Source organism: Hyla sarda, chromosome 5 (genome assembly GCF_029499605.1).
Source record: "Hyla sarda isolate aHylSar1 chromosome 5, aHylSar1.hap1, whole genome shotgun sequence".
Classification (NCBI taxonomy): Eukaryota; Metazoa; Chordata; class Amphibia; order Anura; family Hylidae; genus Hyla; species Hyla sarda.
In genome coordinates this window covers 277,904,236-277,922,671 of record NC_079193.1, presented here as the reverse complement: position 1 = coordinate 277,922,671, position 18,436 = coordinate 277,904,236, and the positions used below count along the sequence as shown (strand labels likewise).

The window sequence follows — 18,436 nt, the reverse complement described above, 5'->3', positions numbered from 1 at the left end:
TGGGGACTCTAAGTTTTGCCGTGGCTTTCTTTCCCAATGTTCATTACACTTGGAGATGATGTCGGACCAGTTCCCCACTGAAAGGTCTAAGGTGGCTTTCGTAGTCAGCCTGCTGTCTGGAAAAGCCCTGGCTTGGGCCACACCGCTCTGGGACCGCAATGACCCCGTCACTGCCTCTGTACACTCCTTCTTCTCGGAAATTCGAAGTGTCTTTGAGGAACCTGCCCGAGCCTCTTCTGCTGAGACTGTCCTGTTGAACCTGGTCCAGGGTAATTCTTCCGTTGGCGAGTATGCCGTACAGTTCCGTACCCTTGCTTCAGAATTATCCTGGAATAATGAGGCACTCTGCGCGACCTTTAAAAAAGGCCTATCCAGCAACATTAAAGATGTTCTGGCCGCACGAGAAATCCCTGCTAACCTACATGAACTCATCCATCTTGCCACTCGCATTGACATGCGTTTTTCCGAACGGCGTCAGGAGCTCCGCCAGGATATGGACTCTGTTCGCACGAGGCGTTTCTTCTCCCCGGCTCCTCTCTCCTCTGGTCCCCTGCAATCTGTTCCTGTGCCTCCCGCCGTGGAGGCTATGCAGGTCGACCGGTCTCGCCTGACACCCCAAGAGAGGACACGACGCCGCATGGAGAATCTCTGCCTGTACTGTGCTAGTACCGAACACTTCCTGAAGGATTGTCCTATCCGTCCTCCCCGCCTGGAAAGACGTCCGCTGACTCCGCACAAAGGTGAGACAGTCCTTGATGTCTACTCTGCTTCTCCACGTCTTACTGTGCCTGTGCGGATGTCTGCCTCTGCCTTCTCCTTCTCTGCTGTGGCCTTCTTGGACTCTGGATCTGCAGGAAATTTCATCTTAGCCTCTCTCGTCAATAGGTTCAACATCCCGGTGACCAGTCTCGCCAGACCCCTCTACATCAATTGTGTAAACAATGAAAGATTGGACTGTACTATACGTTTCCGCACGGAGCCCCTTCTAATGTGCATCGGATCTCATCACGAGAGGATTGAACTGTTGGTCCTCCCCAATTGCACTTCTGAAATCCTTCTTGGACTTCCCTGGCTTCAACTCCATTCCCCAATCCTGGATTGGTCCACTGGGGAGATCAAGAGTTGGGGGCCCTCTTGTTCCAAGGACTGCTTAAAACCGGTTCCCAGTAAACCTTGCCGTGTCCCTGTGCTTCCTCATGTAACCGGTCTCCCTAAGGCCTATATGGACTTTGCGGACGTTTTTTGCAAAAAACAAGCTGAGACTCTACCTCCTCACAGGCCTTATGATTGTCCCATTGACCTCCTCCCGGGCACTACTCCACCCCGGGGCAGAATCTATCCTCTGTCCGTCCCAGAGACTCTTGCCATGTCTGAATACGTCCAAGAAAATTTAAAAAAGGGCTTTATCCGTAAATCCTCCTCTCCTGCCGGAGCCGGATTTTTCTTTGTGTCCAAAAAAGATGGCTCTCTACGTCCTTGCATTGACTACCGCGGTCTTAATAAAATCACGGTTAAGAACCGCTACCCCCTACCCCTCATCTCTGAACTCTTTGATCGTCTCCAAGGTGCCCATATTTTTACCAAACTGGACTTAAGAGGTGCTTATAATCTCATCCGCATCAGAGAGGGGGATGAATGGAAAACGGCATTTAACACCAGAGATGGACACTTTGAGTATCTGGTCATGCCCTTTGGTCTATGCAACGCCCCTGCCGTCTTCCAAGACTTTGTTAATGAAATTTTTCGTGATCTACTATACTCCTGTGTTGTTGTATATCTGGACGATATCCTGATTTTTTCTGCCAATCTTGAAGAACACCGCCAGCATGTCCGTATGGTTCTTCAGAGACTTCGTGATAATCAACTCTATGCCAAAATAGAGAAATGTCTGTTTGAATGCCAATCTCTTCCTTTTCTAGGATACTTGGTCTCTGGCCAGGGACTACAAATGGACCCAGATAAACTCTCTGCCGTCTTAGATTGGCCACGCCCCTCCGGACTCCGTGCCATCCAACGTTTTTTGGGGTTCGCCAATTATTACAGGCAATTCATTCCACATTTTTCTACCATTGTGGCTCCTATTGTGGCTTTAACAAAAAAAAATGCCGATCCCAAGTCTTGGCCTCCTCAAGCGGAAGACGCCTTTAAACGACTCAAGTCTGCCTTTTCTTCGGCTCCCGTGCTCTCCAGACCTGACCCATCTAAACCCTTCCTATTGGAGGTTGATGCCTCCTCAGTGGGAGCTGGAGCTGTCCTTCTACAAAAAAACTCTTCCGGGCATGCTGTTACTTGTGGTTTTTTTTCCAGGACCTTCTCTCCGGCGGAGAGGAACTACTCCATCGGGGATCGAGAGCTTCTAGCCATTAAATTAGCACTTGAGGAATGGAGGCATCTGCTGGAGGGATCAAGATTTCCAGTTATTATTTACACCGATCACAAGAACCTCTCCTACCTCCAGTCTGCCCAACGGCTGAATCCTCGTCAGGCCAGGTGGTCTCTGTTCTTTGCCCGATTTAATTTTGAAATTCACTTTCGGCCTGCTGATAAAAACATTAGGGCCGATGCTCTCTCTCGTTCCTCAGATGCCTCTGAAATTGAACTCTCTCCTCAACACATCATTCCTCCTGACTGCCTGATTTCCACTTCTCCAGCCTCCATCAGGCAAACTCCTCCAGGAAAGACCTTTGTTTCTCCACGCCAACGCCTTGGGATCCTCAAATGGGGTCACTCCTCCCATCTCGCAGGTCATGCGGGCATCAAGAAATCTGTGCAACTCATCTCTCGCTTCTATTGGTGGCCGACTCTAGAGACTGATGTGGTGGACTTTGTGCGAGCCTGCACTATCTGTGCCCGGGATAAGACTCCTCGCCAGAAGCCCGCTGGTTTTCTTCATCCTCTACCTGTCCCCGAACAACCTTGGTCTCTGATTGGTATGGATTTTATTACTGACTTACCCCCATCCCATGGCAACACTGTTATTTGGGTGGTCGTTGATCGATTCTCCAAAATGGCACATTTCATCCCTCTTCCTGGTCTTCCTTCAGCGCCTCAGTTGGCTAAACAATTTTTTGTACACATTTTTCGTCTTCACGGGTTGCCTACACAGATCGTCTCGGATAGAGGCGTCCAATTTGTGTCTAAATTCTGGAGGGCTCTCTGTAAACAACTCAAGATTAAATTAAATTTTTCTTCTGCATACCATCCTCAATCCAATGGACAAGTAGAGAGAATTAACCAGATCTTGGGTGACTATTTACGACATTTTGTTTCCTCCCGCCAGGATGACTGGGCAGATCTTCTACCTTGGGCCGAATTCTCGTATAATTTCAGAATCTCTGAATCTTCCTCCAAATCTCCGTTTTTCGTGGTGTACGGCCGTCACCCTCTTCCCCCCCTCCCTACCCCCTTGCCCTCTGGTCTGCCCGCTGTGGATGAAATTTCTCGTGATCTTTCCACCATATGGAAAGAGACCCAAAATTCTCTCTTACAGGCTTCTTCTCGCATGAAGAGATTCGCAGATAAGAAAAGAAGAGCTCCTCCCATTTTTTCCCCTGGAGACAAGGTATGGCTCTCCGCTAAATATGTCCGTTTCCGTGTCCCGAGCTATAAGTTGGGACCACGCTATCTTGGTCCTTTTAAAGTTTTGTGTCAAATTAATCCTGTCTCTTACAAACTTCTTCTTCCTCCTTCTCTTCGTATCCCTAATGCCTTTCACGTCTCTCTTCTTAAACCTCTCATCCTCAACCGTTTTTCTCCTAAATCTGTTCCTCCCACTCCTGTTTCCGGCTCCTCGGACATCTTCTCTGTTAAAGAGATTTTGGCCTCTAAAAAGGTCAGGGGAAGAACTTTTTTTTTAGTGGATTGGGAGGGTTGTGGTCCAGAAGAGAGGTCCTGGGAACCTGAGGACAATATCCTGGACAAAAGTCTGATCCTCAGGTTCTCAGGCCCCAAGAAGAGGGGGAGACCCAAGGGGGGGGGTACTGTTACGCCGAGCGCTCCGGGTCCCCGCTCCTCCCCGGAGCGCTCGCTACACTTCCCTCACTGCAGCGCCCCGGTCGGTTCCACGGACCCGGGGCGCTGCGTTACCACCTCCGGCCGGGATGCGATTCGCGATGCGGGTAGCGCCCGCTCGCGATGCGCACCCCGGCTCCCGTACCTTACTCGCTCCCCGTCAGTTCTGTCCCGGCGCGCGCGGCCCCGCTCCCTAGGGCGCGCGCGCGCCGGGTCTTTGCGATTTAAAGGGCCACTGCACCGCTGATTGGTGCAGTGGTTCCAATTAGTGTTTACACCTGTGCACTTCCCTATATCACCTCACTTCCCCTTCACTCCCTCGCCGGATCTTGTTGCCCTAGTGCCAGTGAAAGCGTTCCTTGTGTGTTCCTTGCCTGTGATTCCAGACCTTCTGCCGTTGCCCCTGACTACGATCCTTGCTGCCTGCCCCGACCTTCTGCTACGTCCGACCTTGCTTCTGTCTACTCCCTTGTACCGCGCCTATCTTCAGCAGCCAGAGAGGTTGAGCCGTTGCTAGGGGATACGACCTGGTCACTACCGCCGCAGCAAGACCATCCCGCTTTGCGGCGGGCTCTGGTGAAAACCAGTAGTGACTTAGAACCGATCCTCTAGCACGGTCCACGCCAATCCCTCTCTGGCACAGAGGATCCACTACCTGCCAGCCGGCATCGTGACAATAACCTGTACCTGTATAATTCCTAGGCAAGCATAAAGCACTAGAAACACTGTAAATTAAGCATGCTTAAAAATATTCTACATTGCCTTGGACATAGAAAAAGTTTACAACAAGCAGCAGCAGTTGGATGGGCACTTCTGATTTATACTGCAAAGCTAGGGAAATGCAGCTTTCTCATGAATGATCCCATTTACAATTCAACTTATTCTACTGAATAGTAATCAACCTGGCACAAGGTGCTTTCATGTTTAGTTTCTTCAGTATGCCTTATTGGGGCATAAATATATAGGGGGGGGGGTCCCCTGGTTACATCAGTAGTTTAATTCACGGTTTCTGGTGAACAGTGGTCCTGTAATTGGCCATATATCACAGATTTTAGCTTGAAGAAAAGACAGATTAAAACCATTTTCTGCTGACCATTGGCCCCCTTTTGAAAAACCAGTTGCTCTGTTGGATATTTTTGGATGTTAGAGAGCAGCTAATTGATCATAAATATGTTGTTTTAATGTGGCCATCCTGAATGACAAGCTTCATAGACCAACTGAGAGCAAGTCATTCTGAAGATGTGTGATATGCGGGCATTTGGCCAGCTTTACCTACATCTTCCCTATGGTACCATAACTATTGTTTGCCTACTGAAGCCTAGTATTTTGGCTACAGGAGCATTATTGGAATTGAAAAATGGGATACTATCATTTTGTAGTCCCTGTATTCGAAGTATCTTAAATGGGCACTGTCATGAAAACTAATTTTTGCTATAGTAATCCTTATAGTAAATAAAAAATCTTTCTAATGAACTTTGTGAGGGGGGAAGTTCTCCCCTGTATGGCTTCAGATGATGTCACAGTCTGCTGGGTAATGCCTCTTACCAGTCTGTGAATCTGACTGAGCAGAAAATACAGAGCAATATCAAGGTAGAAAACTAAAAATATATAAAAAATATAGGCAGGGGATGGTTTATCATGATGGGGGCAATGCACTGGGAGAATTATAAAATTTTACAAGATCATGACAGGTACTCTTTAAGTTAATGCACACCTTTATAAACACAATTATGTTGTCTAATGTGTTAGTGAAATGATGCATAGGACTATGCCTTCCTTTAGAGAAGCATATCTGATTTGCTTCTGTCAAACTTTTTAGCTACTTTTAAGAGAGATGAGGCCAGACCATTATAGTATATTGGCTAAAATTTGTTCTAGCAAACAAAGTAGTGAGCTATGAGGGCTTCTTTATTTATGGAACATGTCACAGAGATTGGAAAACCAAAGGCCCTTACAATATGACGGTAAAAACCTGAAAATGAATCTGTGACAAAAGTTAAAAGGGACACTATTTTCTCAGGGAATGGAAATCATTGGTGATTGGTTGACAATCTAATGTATATGGGGGAGGGAAGCACCAATGGCAAAAAACTATACGGGCACATTCTGCCATATATCATTCTTTAAATCACCTAGCCAGAAGAAAGCTTATGGAGAGGCTGAGTTTTACACTGACATATATTGTAATTATTCTATCATCTGTTAAGCTGGCCATGCAAATTACATATCTACTCCTACAGATTGCCTCGTATGGTTGCATGCTCAGCTCAGTTGAGAATGCATGTGTTTTCAATAGGAAGAGGGAAATAAGCCACTGCCAGATTTTTATGGCAATAGTCTAGTTCCTCTAAAACACAAAAGGATAAAATATGTGGAATTCCTTGCTAAATCCAGGGGGGAAAGTCAAGAGATCAGCATACACATTATATGGACAGCTGCTTCAATGAAAATCTGTGGGTCTGGCTGACAAAAATCTAATTTCTATGACCAGTTTAATACCTGCTTCTATAAAAGCAATCTTAACCTATAATACATTTTGATATTCTAGAAATATATCTTTCACAATAAATGTCATACAGTTCTGTTACAAACGTATGCATTTTGAAGTCTGATGCCTTAAAGGGGTACTCGACTGGAAAACATATTTTTTTTAATCAACTGGTGCCAGAAAGTTAAACAGATTTATAAATGACTTCTATTTAAAAATCTTAATCCTTCCAGTACTTATCAGCTGTTATATGATCCACAGGAAGTTCTTTTCTTATTGAATTTCCTTTCTGTCTGACCAAAGTGTTCTCTGCTGAGACCTCTGTCCATGTCAGGAACTGTCCAGAGCAGGATAGGTTTGCTATGGGGATTTGCTCCTTCCCTGGACAGTTCCTAAAATGGACAGAGGTGTCAGCAGAGAGCACTGTGGTCAGACAGAAAGGAAATTCCAAAATAAAAGAACTTCCAATGGAGCATATAATAGTTGATAAGTACTAAAAAGAGTAAGATTTTTAAATAGAAATCATTTATAAATCTGTTAACTTTCTGGCACCAGCTGATTAAATTTTTTTTTTCCAGTGGAGTACCCCTTTAAGGCCTTGTTTTAGAACAGGAAAAGACAAGAGATGCAAGAAATGCAGACCTGTTTATTTATTGTTATAAATAAACAGATGAATATTTCTATTATTGTTATTTAATACAATATTATGCATACTCAAATATTAAGATACTTGCAGAGTAACTAAAACTTAAATCCATTGTGGATAGCATAACAAGCTGATAGAGTGGGGCCCCCACCAAAAATGATAATGGAGGAATACGTTCCACTGAATGGAGAGCACTGCCCATGGACAGCCAGTGCTTAAAAGGTAACTCTCATCAAAACTTTTTTTTGCTATTGCACTCCTTATGGTAAATAAAAAAATATTTCCAATATACTTTGTTTAAAAAAAAATTCTGTTTTATTTGTGCTTAAAAAAAGCTCAAGAGCACATTTTCTCCATCTCATACACAGACTTTGGACCGATGCCCAAACACAGGAAGTGTGGAGTGCTGAGGGGGGGGTGTCCAGCCTCATCCAATCATAGCTCCTCTCACACTTAACTGCCATATGCTGTTAGTTGGACACACACCCTCCACGCACTCCAGGCTGCACTTCCTGTGTTTGGACTTCGGTCCAAACTCTGTGTATGAGATGGGGGAAAATGTGCTCTTGAGCTTTTTTTAAGCACAAATGAAACATAGAAAACTTCATTTTTTTAAACAATGCATATTAGAAATATTTTTTATTTACCATAAGGAGTGCAATAGCAAAACATTTTTTAACGAGCACCCATTTCATTCTTCTCTATGAGGTTTTAAAACATTGCCATGTGCTGCACATTGTCATGGTGTGCCCTGTTTATTTATTCACAGTTTTCTTCTCTTCTTGTGATCAGTGGGGGTCCCAGCAGTCAGCCTCCACCAATCAACTTATCCTGTGGATATTGGATAACTCTGCAATTTGGGCAGACATAGATGATTGATGTCATCAGTTATCCCTACATGCTCTATTCACTATGCACAGCACAGTCTTGACCACCACATCGATGTCATGATCATTATACCTATTCAGCACTGACATATCTCAGTTAAAAGAAAGTGGCTAAAAATCTAATGGGGTGAAGTAGTGTCACTTATATTTATATATCAAACCATGTACATCCTTCATTGTCGTGTTCATATTAATTACCAAATAATGAAATCAATAAATCAATGACTGATAGAATAACCATATGTCCATACATCTGCAGGCTGTAATTTAAGAGTTCCTAAGAAATCTAAGCACATTGTTAACCAGACCTATAATTCCATACACACCGCTATAGATGTCTGGATAATTGTTCCACCGCCTACTAACTATTAGGCAGGTAAACATAATTGCGGCCTTTAACACATTTGTGGAGATAAAAATAAAAAAGGCATACCTCCAAACCACAGACAACAAATTATAAAATTGAATATATCCCCATTAGAGATGAGCGAACTTACAGTAAATTCGACTTATCCTGCATAAATTAGTTCAGCTTTCAGGTGCTCTGGTGGGCTGGAAAAGGTGGATACAGTCCTAGGAAAGATTCTCCTAGGACTATATCCACCTTTTCCAGCCCACGGGAGCACCTGAAAGCTGAACTAATTTATGCAGGATAAGTCATCAACTACCGAGCCGAGAAGTTCGTGACGAATCGAATTTACTGTAAGTTCGCTCATCTCTAATCCCCATAGAACATTGCTGTACTGCCCTTCTGACAAGCTGTCATCTGTCATTATATTGTACATATCTATAACTACTTACAGACCAGCTGCACAGATATACCAAAGTAAGAATAAACTGTAGAAAATTTAAATCAATCCAACTATATTTCCAACACTAACACTTAAAAGCAATGAGTGTTACTGATGTCCCAGTCCTGATCTTGGTCCATAGTAACTAGAACAACACAGTACTCCAATATCCTGTGAAAAAGCAGGGGTACAACTATTAATCCATATCTCAGTTGCAAGGTTCCAGTTTACACTCCATCTACCTGCGCTCCATCTACCTATCTATTCCATATTTACCTTAATTTATCATTCTGTACACACACACACATATATATATCTATATATATATCTATATATATATATATATATATATATATATATATACAGTAAATATATCTAAGAGAAAGATGCAGGTCAGCTCTCCCGATACAGACCAGCTGTGACACCGACAGGTGCGGACTTTACCTCAAAATAGCAATGAAGAGGAAGAACAAGGTCCAGCGCAGCAGTTGAAGCAGATTGTGCAGTTTATTTAAATCACACACGTAGAACACAAAACAGACACGGCAGTGACGCGTTTCGGCCGGTGGCACCGGCCGAAACGCGTCACTGCCATGTCTGTTTTGTGTTCTACGTGTGTGATTTAAATAAACCGCACAATCTGCTTCAATCGCTGCGCTGGACCTTGTTCTTCCTCTTCATTAGTAAATCTATTTATGTTTATTACCACACAGACATAAATAGTTTATTAATGGGAAACTAATGTCAAATAAAGTAACAATTTTTAGAATTTGAAAACTGTTCACACTACTCTATGACTGTCATATAATTTGTTCCCAACATTCTGTTCATTTGCGTAACACTAAAGGCGCGAGGAAAAAAAGACAGTTTGTAGGTGTTTTGTACAATGAAGGGATAACTTTGCCTAAGTATCTTAAGTGTTAAGACCTGAAAAGGTAACATTCCTCAGACTTACGGATGCCACATTTTTGCACAAATAATGTCATCTCCTTCTCCAGCTATTGCAGAGCTTCACCCATTAAGCAAAAGTGTAATTATAAATCCTGGGTGTAGCTGGAATCAATTCTTAACATGTTCAGTCATAGCTTTATTATTTTCAGTGTGCTGACACTTATCTTCCTTGCATACATACTGCAGTTTATTTATTTATTTATTCATTCATTCATTCATTCATTTATGTTAACATTTTTTGAATGTTAACATTCCTAAGAAATTTGGTCGATAAGCAAAAGCGTAAGTTAAAGAACAAATGACACCTAAAACTGATTGGATGATGCATAAAATGATGTCAGTTTGATCATGTTTCTGGGCCTAAAGACATACATAGGATTCCGTTTTTGAATGGGACATGTAAACACATCCTTTTTTTTGTGATAAGACATGTAAAACAATCATGAAAATCTATGTGCAGTGCATTTAATGGAGGAAGGACAGAACAGAATGGAAATGTAATTGAATGCTTTATCTAAAACAAGCATAAGCAAGCATCCATGACTGCACTCTATAAAGCCTTTTTGAAACGATGGCTATGTTAAAAAAGAAAGGAAAAAATTGTACTATACATACAAGCCATTTAAAGGGGTAAACTGGTGGAAAACTTTTTATTTTATTTTTTTAAATCAACTGGTGCCAGAAAGTTAAACAAATTTGTAAATGACTTCTTTTAAAAAATCTTAATCCTTCCAAAACTTATTGGCTGCTGAATACTGCAGAGGAAATTCTTTGCTTTTTGGAACACAAAGCTATCTGCTGAATCACGAGCACAGTGCTCTCTGCTGACATCTCTGTCCATTTTAGGAACTGTCCAGAGCAGCATATGTTTGCTATGGGGATTTTCTCCTACTCTGGACAGTTCTTAAAATGAACAGAGATGTCAGCAGAGAGCACTGTGCTCGTGATGTCAGCAGAGAGCTCTGTGTTCCAAAAAGAAAATAATTTCCTATGTAGTATTCAGCAACTAATAAATATTAGAAGGATTAAGATTTTTTAATAGAAGTAATTTACAAATCTGTTTAACTTTCTGGCACCAGTTGATAAAAAAAAAAAAAAAAAAAAGTTTTCCACCGGAGTACCCCTTTTAGACTTTAATATAATAATAATATCACCTAAATGCTAGTTAAGGGCGGGCATAAACATTAGACTAATGTTGCCACAATATGATGATCTGGTGGGAACCATTAAAAATTTAATGTATATAGGGGTCTCCTGACTCTCACATGATGGCTGATGTGGGGAAGAAAAGAATCTGGTGTTTGGATGTTAACATGCATCATCTTTGCCTGAGCCAACCATGCGCATGTATTGGGGAGGAGGGGGTGAACATAGAGTGGTATGAGCCCCTAGCAATAATGGTCATAGGCCCCTTGCCAACCACCATAGCTGTAGTACACTTAAACTGAAATTTGAAATTGAAACATTTAATGTGCAAAGTATACATTCACCATTGTATGCTGCCCTATACTAGGATGACATTAAGATTACCAATAAACCAGTCAATTTTTGGAAGAAGCGCACTACTTGCTCAGGGCTGTATTTGCCTTTAGGTACTCATGGGCCTAGGGCAATCTAGGGCAGCGGTGTGAAGGAGGCAACACTTCGATAAGTAAGAAAGATGGCGACTGCTGCCATGCTGTGGCCTGGAGAAAAAATAAATACATTTCCCCCTTTGGTTGAATCCACAGAGCCGTTGCAAATTTTACCTATACATCTGCAGCTGCTCATGATGTTGTGGATTAGTGATTGATTTGACCACATTCTGTGTAAAGGGGCAAGAGCCATAAATCAGGAACAAAATCCACATGTAACCCGTACGGTTTTTGCTGCATATTTGTGGCCAATCTGCGTGAAAATATTCTGCTGCTTCTGACCCTAATGGGATGTACTTAGTCTGTGTACATTGAGAAGCACAAGCCATAAATAAATCCTTGTACCTGCTACATACAACAACTCAATAGAGAATATGACACTTGCTAAGTCTATCTATCTATCACATTATGCACAGAACTCTTTATCCACATCACTTAAGGGAAATCTCAGAAAAAAACATTTCAATAAGCGTGCAACTGCATAAACAACAAATAAAAAGTTTCGTTCTTCACTGCACATACTCATAAAAATGATCATGCAGTTAACATTATCTCATTCATCATTAAAATAATGTAGTTATCATTTACTAGATTAATCGGGTACAAATTGTTATAGGCCTTCCGAACTGTTTTGGTTTTGCACTTCAGACATTGTTATTACAGAACAGAGTCAAAATGCTTCTTTGTCTGCCTGGAATAACAAGCTGAGTACAACAAAGAATAAATGAAAAACAAACAGTGTTGTGAAATATTATAAACATACACACACTGTAAATGAGAAGAGAAGCATAGCTATGCATAGGTGTGAACTTCTACTGTAGGAGGTAAATGTACCTTTATAAAGCCAGAGATATTTATCATAGTGACAGGCATAGGATGCACCTGATCCCAGCATCTGGATACATAACATAAACTCCTATTTATAAATATTAAATGTATGTCTGTGATTTTTGAATATGAAGTTCAAAGTGTTTAATAGTCATAGGAAAGTGACTGCTCTGCTCTGACTATCGGCTGAACGAATCACCTAAATCCCCAGAGATGGATCCTTAGTTCTCAATCCGTAAAGAAAAATTCTTACCAGTAAAATAATGAAGACACTAAAAGGTGTGCAGAACTTCCAGTCCATTGTGTATTTCTCCTGTGCTATCAGGCACAGTCCCTAGTGATCCTGCTGTTTATCCCAACCTCAGTGTCAGAGTAAAGGGATGCTCCCTCTTGGCTGCTCTGACAAGTAGATGTTAAAGGTTTCCTTCAGTGAGGGATGAGCGTGGATGCTGTGCAGCCGAGTCCTTTTCTCCACCCATAATCTTGGGTTGGTCTCACCTGAAACACATGACAGCATCATTATTGCAGCTGGATAATTCACTATTCTGACACACCTTACATCTTATTGCTATGAAACCATTCCCAAGTAATGTATTATGACAAATCTACCAATCAGCATAGACCAACCATTTCGTGTAATCTATGACAGCGCAATAAAAAGTATGATTTTGGGGCACCATACATTTCTACCCTAAATAACCAATGGACCAATGGGGAACTCATGGATTATTTTGATAAGTTGCATTTTTGTAGGTCAAATAGTTTTCTTACTGTTCACAATTTCTTAACATTATAAGTTCTGAGCAGGTATGGTATTTCCCTATAAATGTGTTTAACCTTGGGTACCATGAACATAAATACATTGTTCTTGGGAACTTAGAATCAGTTCTTTCTTTCCAAGACTTTGGGGGGGGGGGGGGGATTTTGAGTTTGTATGTTCTCCCTGTGTTTGCATTGGTTTCCTACAGGTACTCTTGTTTCTTCACACACACTAAAACATACTGAATTTAGACTGTGAGCCCCAATAGGCACAGGGAATGGTTTGAGTGTACAGCGATGCAAAATCTGCGTTACCCGTATAAAAAAATAATAATTATTATTATTGTTAATGAGGGTGTCCTGACCTTAAAATGATGTCAATATTTTGGTTTGCTCTAAAGGAGACAATGTTTGGCTAACCAATCAGTAATAAGCTCTTCAGCTTTACTGTGGTGATATGGCATATAGTCTTGTGTGTGGTGAAAGAAGTGAATTGGTGATGTGGCATTAGAGGACCTATAATGTAGGTGAGAGATGAAACGGTAAAGGCTTCTTTTCACATCAAAAATGATGCCCTCCATAGTACAGATAATTTAGCAAAATATGATGCTGACATTTATGTGCACAGACAGGCACAGGCCCCATTTATTTCAGTGGCCGATTGTAATGAGCTAAATACCATATTAGGGACATCTTAAAAGCATACACATGTTTTACATTGATTTAAAACTGTGATGCACATGTAGGTTGGAGCCCAAATATGTATAAGCTCAGAAAATGACCTAAACCTAGTCACTAGATGACTTATTCTGGCCTTTGAAATCAATGTGCACGTATATATTAGCATTCCCTTTTTGACATTTTGCCAACATATTTGCCAATGTGGTGTATAAATGAAGAAAAGAAAATTGGCGACTCACCACTGCTTGCTTGAAGACTTTATTGCACAAAGTCACTGCATATCATTGGACACAAGCAAGGAAGGGTGGGAGAGGCAGGGGGTGACATCACGAGGGGGCGGGTCCTTGACATCATGAACCGCTGACCCCTCTATCTTGGTCATCAGGCATGGAGCAAACTTTGGCTCCATGCTGCAGATGACTAGATGCTGCAGGAGAGATCCCGGGGGTCCCCAGCGGCGGGACCCCCGTGATCAGACATCTTATCCACTATCCTTGGATAGGGGATAAGATTTCTAGGGGCTGAGTACCCCTTTAATGTCTACAACTATATATAAGTGATCAAGAAGAAACCAGTGCAACATATAACATGATTCATTTGCTTCTTTGCATGTAATAGTAACTTTTGGATCAGACATCTTATCCCCTATCCTTGGATAGGGGATAAGATGTCTAGGGGCGGAGTACCCCTTTAAGCTAGCAGTAGTTATTTGACTTGTCACATCCTATTTTACTCATCAAGATAAGTGACATCTGAGACATATGGCACATGCTCTTCACCTCTAAAATAACATGCCCATTTGGATGACCTGTTTCCTGTTTTGGAACTGCTTCAGTATCTGTGTGTACAGGCATGTAGCTTACATTGGTCTAACATAAAGTTTAAATGTACAAACAAATAGATATACATGATAGGAACCTCTACTAGAGCAATGAATTGTGTTTAGGTAGAATTTAGAATTGAGACACAGAATTGAGTAGAATGGTCCGTTCAGTTTATGACTGGTTTTCCATTAGATTGTTGCATTCTGTTGCATTAATAATATAATAATAAAATGAACAATAAATAATATGATGTTCGTTTCCACTTCTGGAACTACATTTGCAGAAAGGAAGATGTGACCTACAGACCTAGATTGTGGATCTACACAATTCATTAGCTAAATAGTAAGGAACTTGCTGCTCATTAGACAAGTGTGCTTGGGGATGGGAATAAAGAGGTGATGATAATGGAGTCCATGTGAACAGGGGAGGCTATAAAGTGTCCAAAATCTGGCAGATGACAGCCAATACACTGGATCCTTCTCTCGTAATGGGAATCAGGAGGCCTCCATAAAGATCAGTAGGTAACTGATCTAATCTGTATGGTCAGCTTTGAGGTGAAAACTTCTTTGTCTGACAGCTATCTCTACAAATACATCCATACACATAAATTATCATCTGTCGGAGAATCAGGAAATCCCAATATTCATCAGATGATTGGCTGGTGTAGGTTCTGTTGACCCATGTCTATGTGCATGGGGGTTTTTAGCCTTGGTGTCTTAAGCTGCATGTAATTTATAGACATCGGGCCTCATTTACTAAGAGTGTTGGGTTTTTACTAGTGGGAAAAGTTGTTTCAGACTTGCAGGATTTCTCTATATTTACTATTGGGAAAAGTCGGGAACATTTTCTGACCAGCTTTTTCTAGGTGTTATGATAACACTGTGACATTTCACAAATGTGTGCCAGTCATGTGACCAATAATGCAATTGCCAGAGATGTAACAGGAAGAAGTCAATGTCTGTTCCCAGAACTGAGCCCAAATTCTACCAAAAAAATTAAGTTTATAAATGATCTGGAACCGTATGTAAGAAACCTTAAATAAATGTATACATTATGTAAATGTAATTCTGTGCATTCTACTGACACAAATGAAATAGTTACGGAAGTATGTAAAATATGAAAAAAAAAGAAAACATTGAGTCTCTCAAGAATGACCAAAAAAACTCAGCATTTTTTACTTAAAGGGGTACTCCACTGGGGAAAAAAAAATTCAAAATCAATTGATGCCAGAAAGTTAAACAGATTTGTAAATGACTTCTAATTAAAAATCTTAATCCTTCCAATACTTATCAGCTGCCTTATGCTCCACAGGAAATTCTTTTCTTTTTTAATTTCCTTTCTGTCTGACCACAGTACAGTGGTCCCTCAACATACGATGGTAATTCGTTCCAAATGAACCATTGTTAGTTGAAATCATCGTATGTTGAGGGATCCGTGCAATATAAAGTATAAGAAGTTATACTCACCTGTCCCCACCGCTCCGGACCGTCACCGCTGCCCTGGATGTTGCCCTCCATCACTTTTGCCTTATCCCCGGGGTGTCCCCGCCGCTCTGGACCGTCTCTGCTGGCCGGGATCGTCGCTCTTCATTGCCATCATCACGTCTCTGCGCACGGCACTCCTATTGGATGATAGGAAGGCGTGCACTGCGACGTGATGACGACGAAGGAGAGGGACAGTCCGGAACGTCGGGGGACAGGTGAGTGACCATCACCGGACCACACGGGGCACCTTAAACGGCTACCCGCGGCAGCTGAAGCAGTCTGTGCTGCCAGATAGCCGTTTATGCGATGGCCTCAACATACAAAAGCATCGTATGTTGATGCTGCCTTCAACGGGTGATCACTGTACTCTCTGCTGACACCTCTGTCCATTTTAGGAACTGTCCAGAGTATATGCAAATGCCCATAGCAAACCTATTCTGCTCTGGACAGTTCCTGATATGGACAGATGTGTCAGCAGAGAGTACTGTGGTCAGACAGAACGGAAGTTCAAAAAGAAAAGAACTTCCTGTGGATCATACAGCAGCTGATAAGTACTGGAAGAATTAAGATTTTTAAATAGAATTCCTTTACAAATCTGTTTAACTTTCTGACACCAGTTGATTTAAAAAAATGTTTTCCTGTGGAGTACCCCTTTAACAATATCTACAGAGAAAAGTAGACTAGGTAAATTTGTTTAAGAATAATACAAGGTGATCTCTGTAACACATTCTGAACAGTAGAAAGAAAGCAAGTATAGTAAAAATAAAACACCTTAGCCTGCTGTAGGATATGAGTGGTTCAACAAGGTTGTTTTTACATACTATGCCTCACAGTTGCATGAGCAGTACTTTTTGTAAATGAATAGCTAAGGACAATCTTGATACAGATGATGCACATGTGGTTATAATAAATAAAATCACATCTAGCTTTCATGGATGAAAAACTTTATACCACAAGTGAAGCACCGAACCTAAGACTCATTCACATTGCCAACAGAGATTGGATACCTTTGGAAAATATAGGGCAATTTCAGTAGGGTCCTGTACAAGTAAGATCAAAGAACTATATGTAAAAGAAAAGTCTTTATCCAATTTTGCATCATGGAATTGTTGCACAATTCACTTTCCCAACCTGCACTGTAAATACATAAACATTGAATATGACCACCAAAAAACTAGAACCAGACTGTGTTAAATATATAAATTCAATTTATTGACATATATGCAAAAAATGACATACATTTAAAAATGAAAGGGATAAAATATGGCACTAAAGTCACAACCACAGAGGGGGCCCCCTGACGAAGCATAGGCAAAACGTACATTGGGGTAGGAGCTGGCAGGTGTGTGTCTGCATGGCAGGAGGACCTTTTATGTGGCTTGTCTAACATTGGTACCATTTTTGCTTTTGTGCACAGTTTATATAATTGTTTTTGTGGTATATTGGTTTAACTTCCTGAAGGCGTTATACTATTCATTTTCTGAGTATTTTCCTAGCTACCAGTCCCACATTCTCTGTAATATTAAGATACTGTGTTCATCTCCCCTGTATTCCATGTTTTCCATGTATTGACCTCTATCCTGTCTTCTCCAATCTTCTGTGGTTGTGACTTTAGTGCCATATTTTATCCTTTTCATTTTTAAATGTATGTCATTTAACACAGTCTGGTTCTAGTTTTTTGGTGGTCATATGTAATGTGGACCAGCTGTGGCTGTTAGCCATCTTCGCTGGTTTTTGTTGGTATAATAAACATTGAATAGTAGGTGGGGAACCTGTTACAGAATTTGCATTGGAGCCTATAGGCCTTATGTTATACCCCTGTGTAACTGTATTTGCTACATTTATTAAATGGTCACTTTTTACAGTGGTACAATTGAACACATTAAGTGCATGGAGAATTCCAGAGTCAACCACACTTTAGATATTCAGTTGTAATGCTGGCAAGTTAAAGTAAATGTACCTATATCCAGCCCTGGACAACTGAAGATAGCAATGATTAATGGAAGAATCTATCTGCTCCGTGGATGGAGGTAGGAAAGTGTTTTAGAAATTTGTAGATTTTCTATGAAAGAGCAATGGACTTATTTCTGTTTCTTTTTGACATTTGATATATTAACTGTTGTTTACATATTTTTACACATTCAAGTGGATATATACAATTCTTCTCAAATGTTTGCATACCCTGGCAGAACTTTTGATATTTTGTCATTGATTCTGAAAATATATCACAGGTGTTTGGCTAATTTTTTAATCATAATGATACTAGAAATCACCCAAATGTCCCTGATCAAAAGTTTACATACCTTCGAATGTCTGGCCTTGTTACAGACACATAAGGTGGCACTTAGTTTAAAATAGAAATTACAGGTTTATTTCCAGCACCTGAGGATTTTTAAATTGCAATTAGTGTCTGTTTATAAAGAGTCATTGAATTTGCTACCTTTCACATGGA

General features: G+C 41.2%; 1 protein-coding gene across 1 annotated transcript in view; it reads right to left on the bottom strand.

The window, feature by feature from the left end:
* DSG4 (desmoglein 4) overlaps positions 1-12,777 on the bottom strand; it is a 51,760-nt gene extending 38,983 nt beyond the window's left edge. The window contains exon 1 of the mRNA XM_056523006.1: positions 12,490-12,777. Coding sequence (XP_056378981.1) covers positions 12,490-12,537 — 48 coding nt within the window. The 5' untranslated portion in view covers positions 12,538-12,777. The remainder of the gene's footprint in view (positions 1-12,489) is intronic.
* Between the last annotated feature and the right edge of the window lie 5,659 nt (positions 12,778-18,436).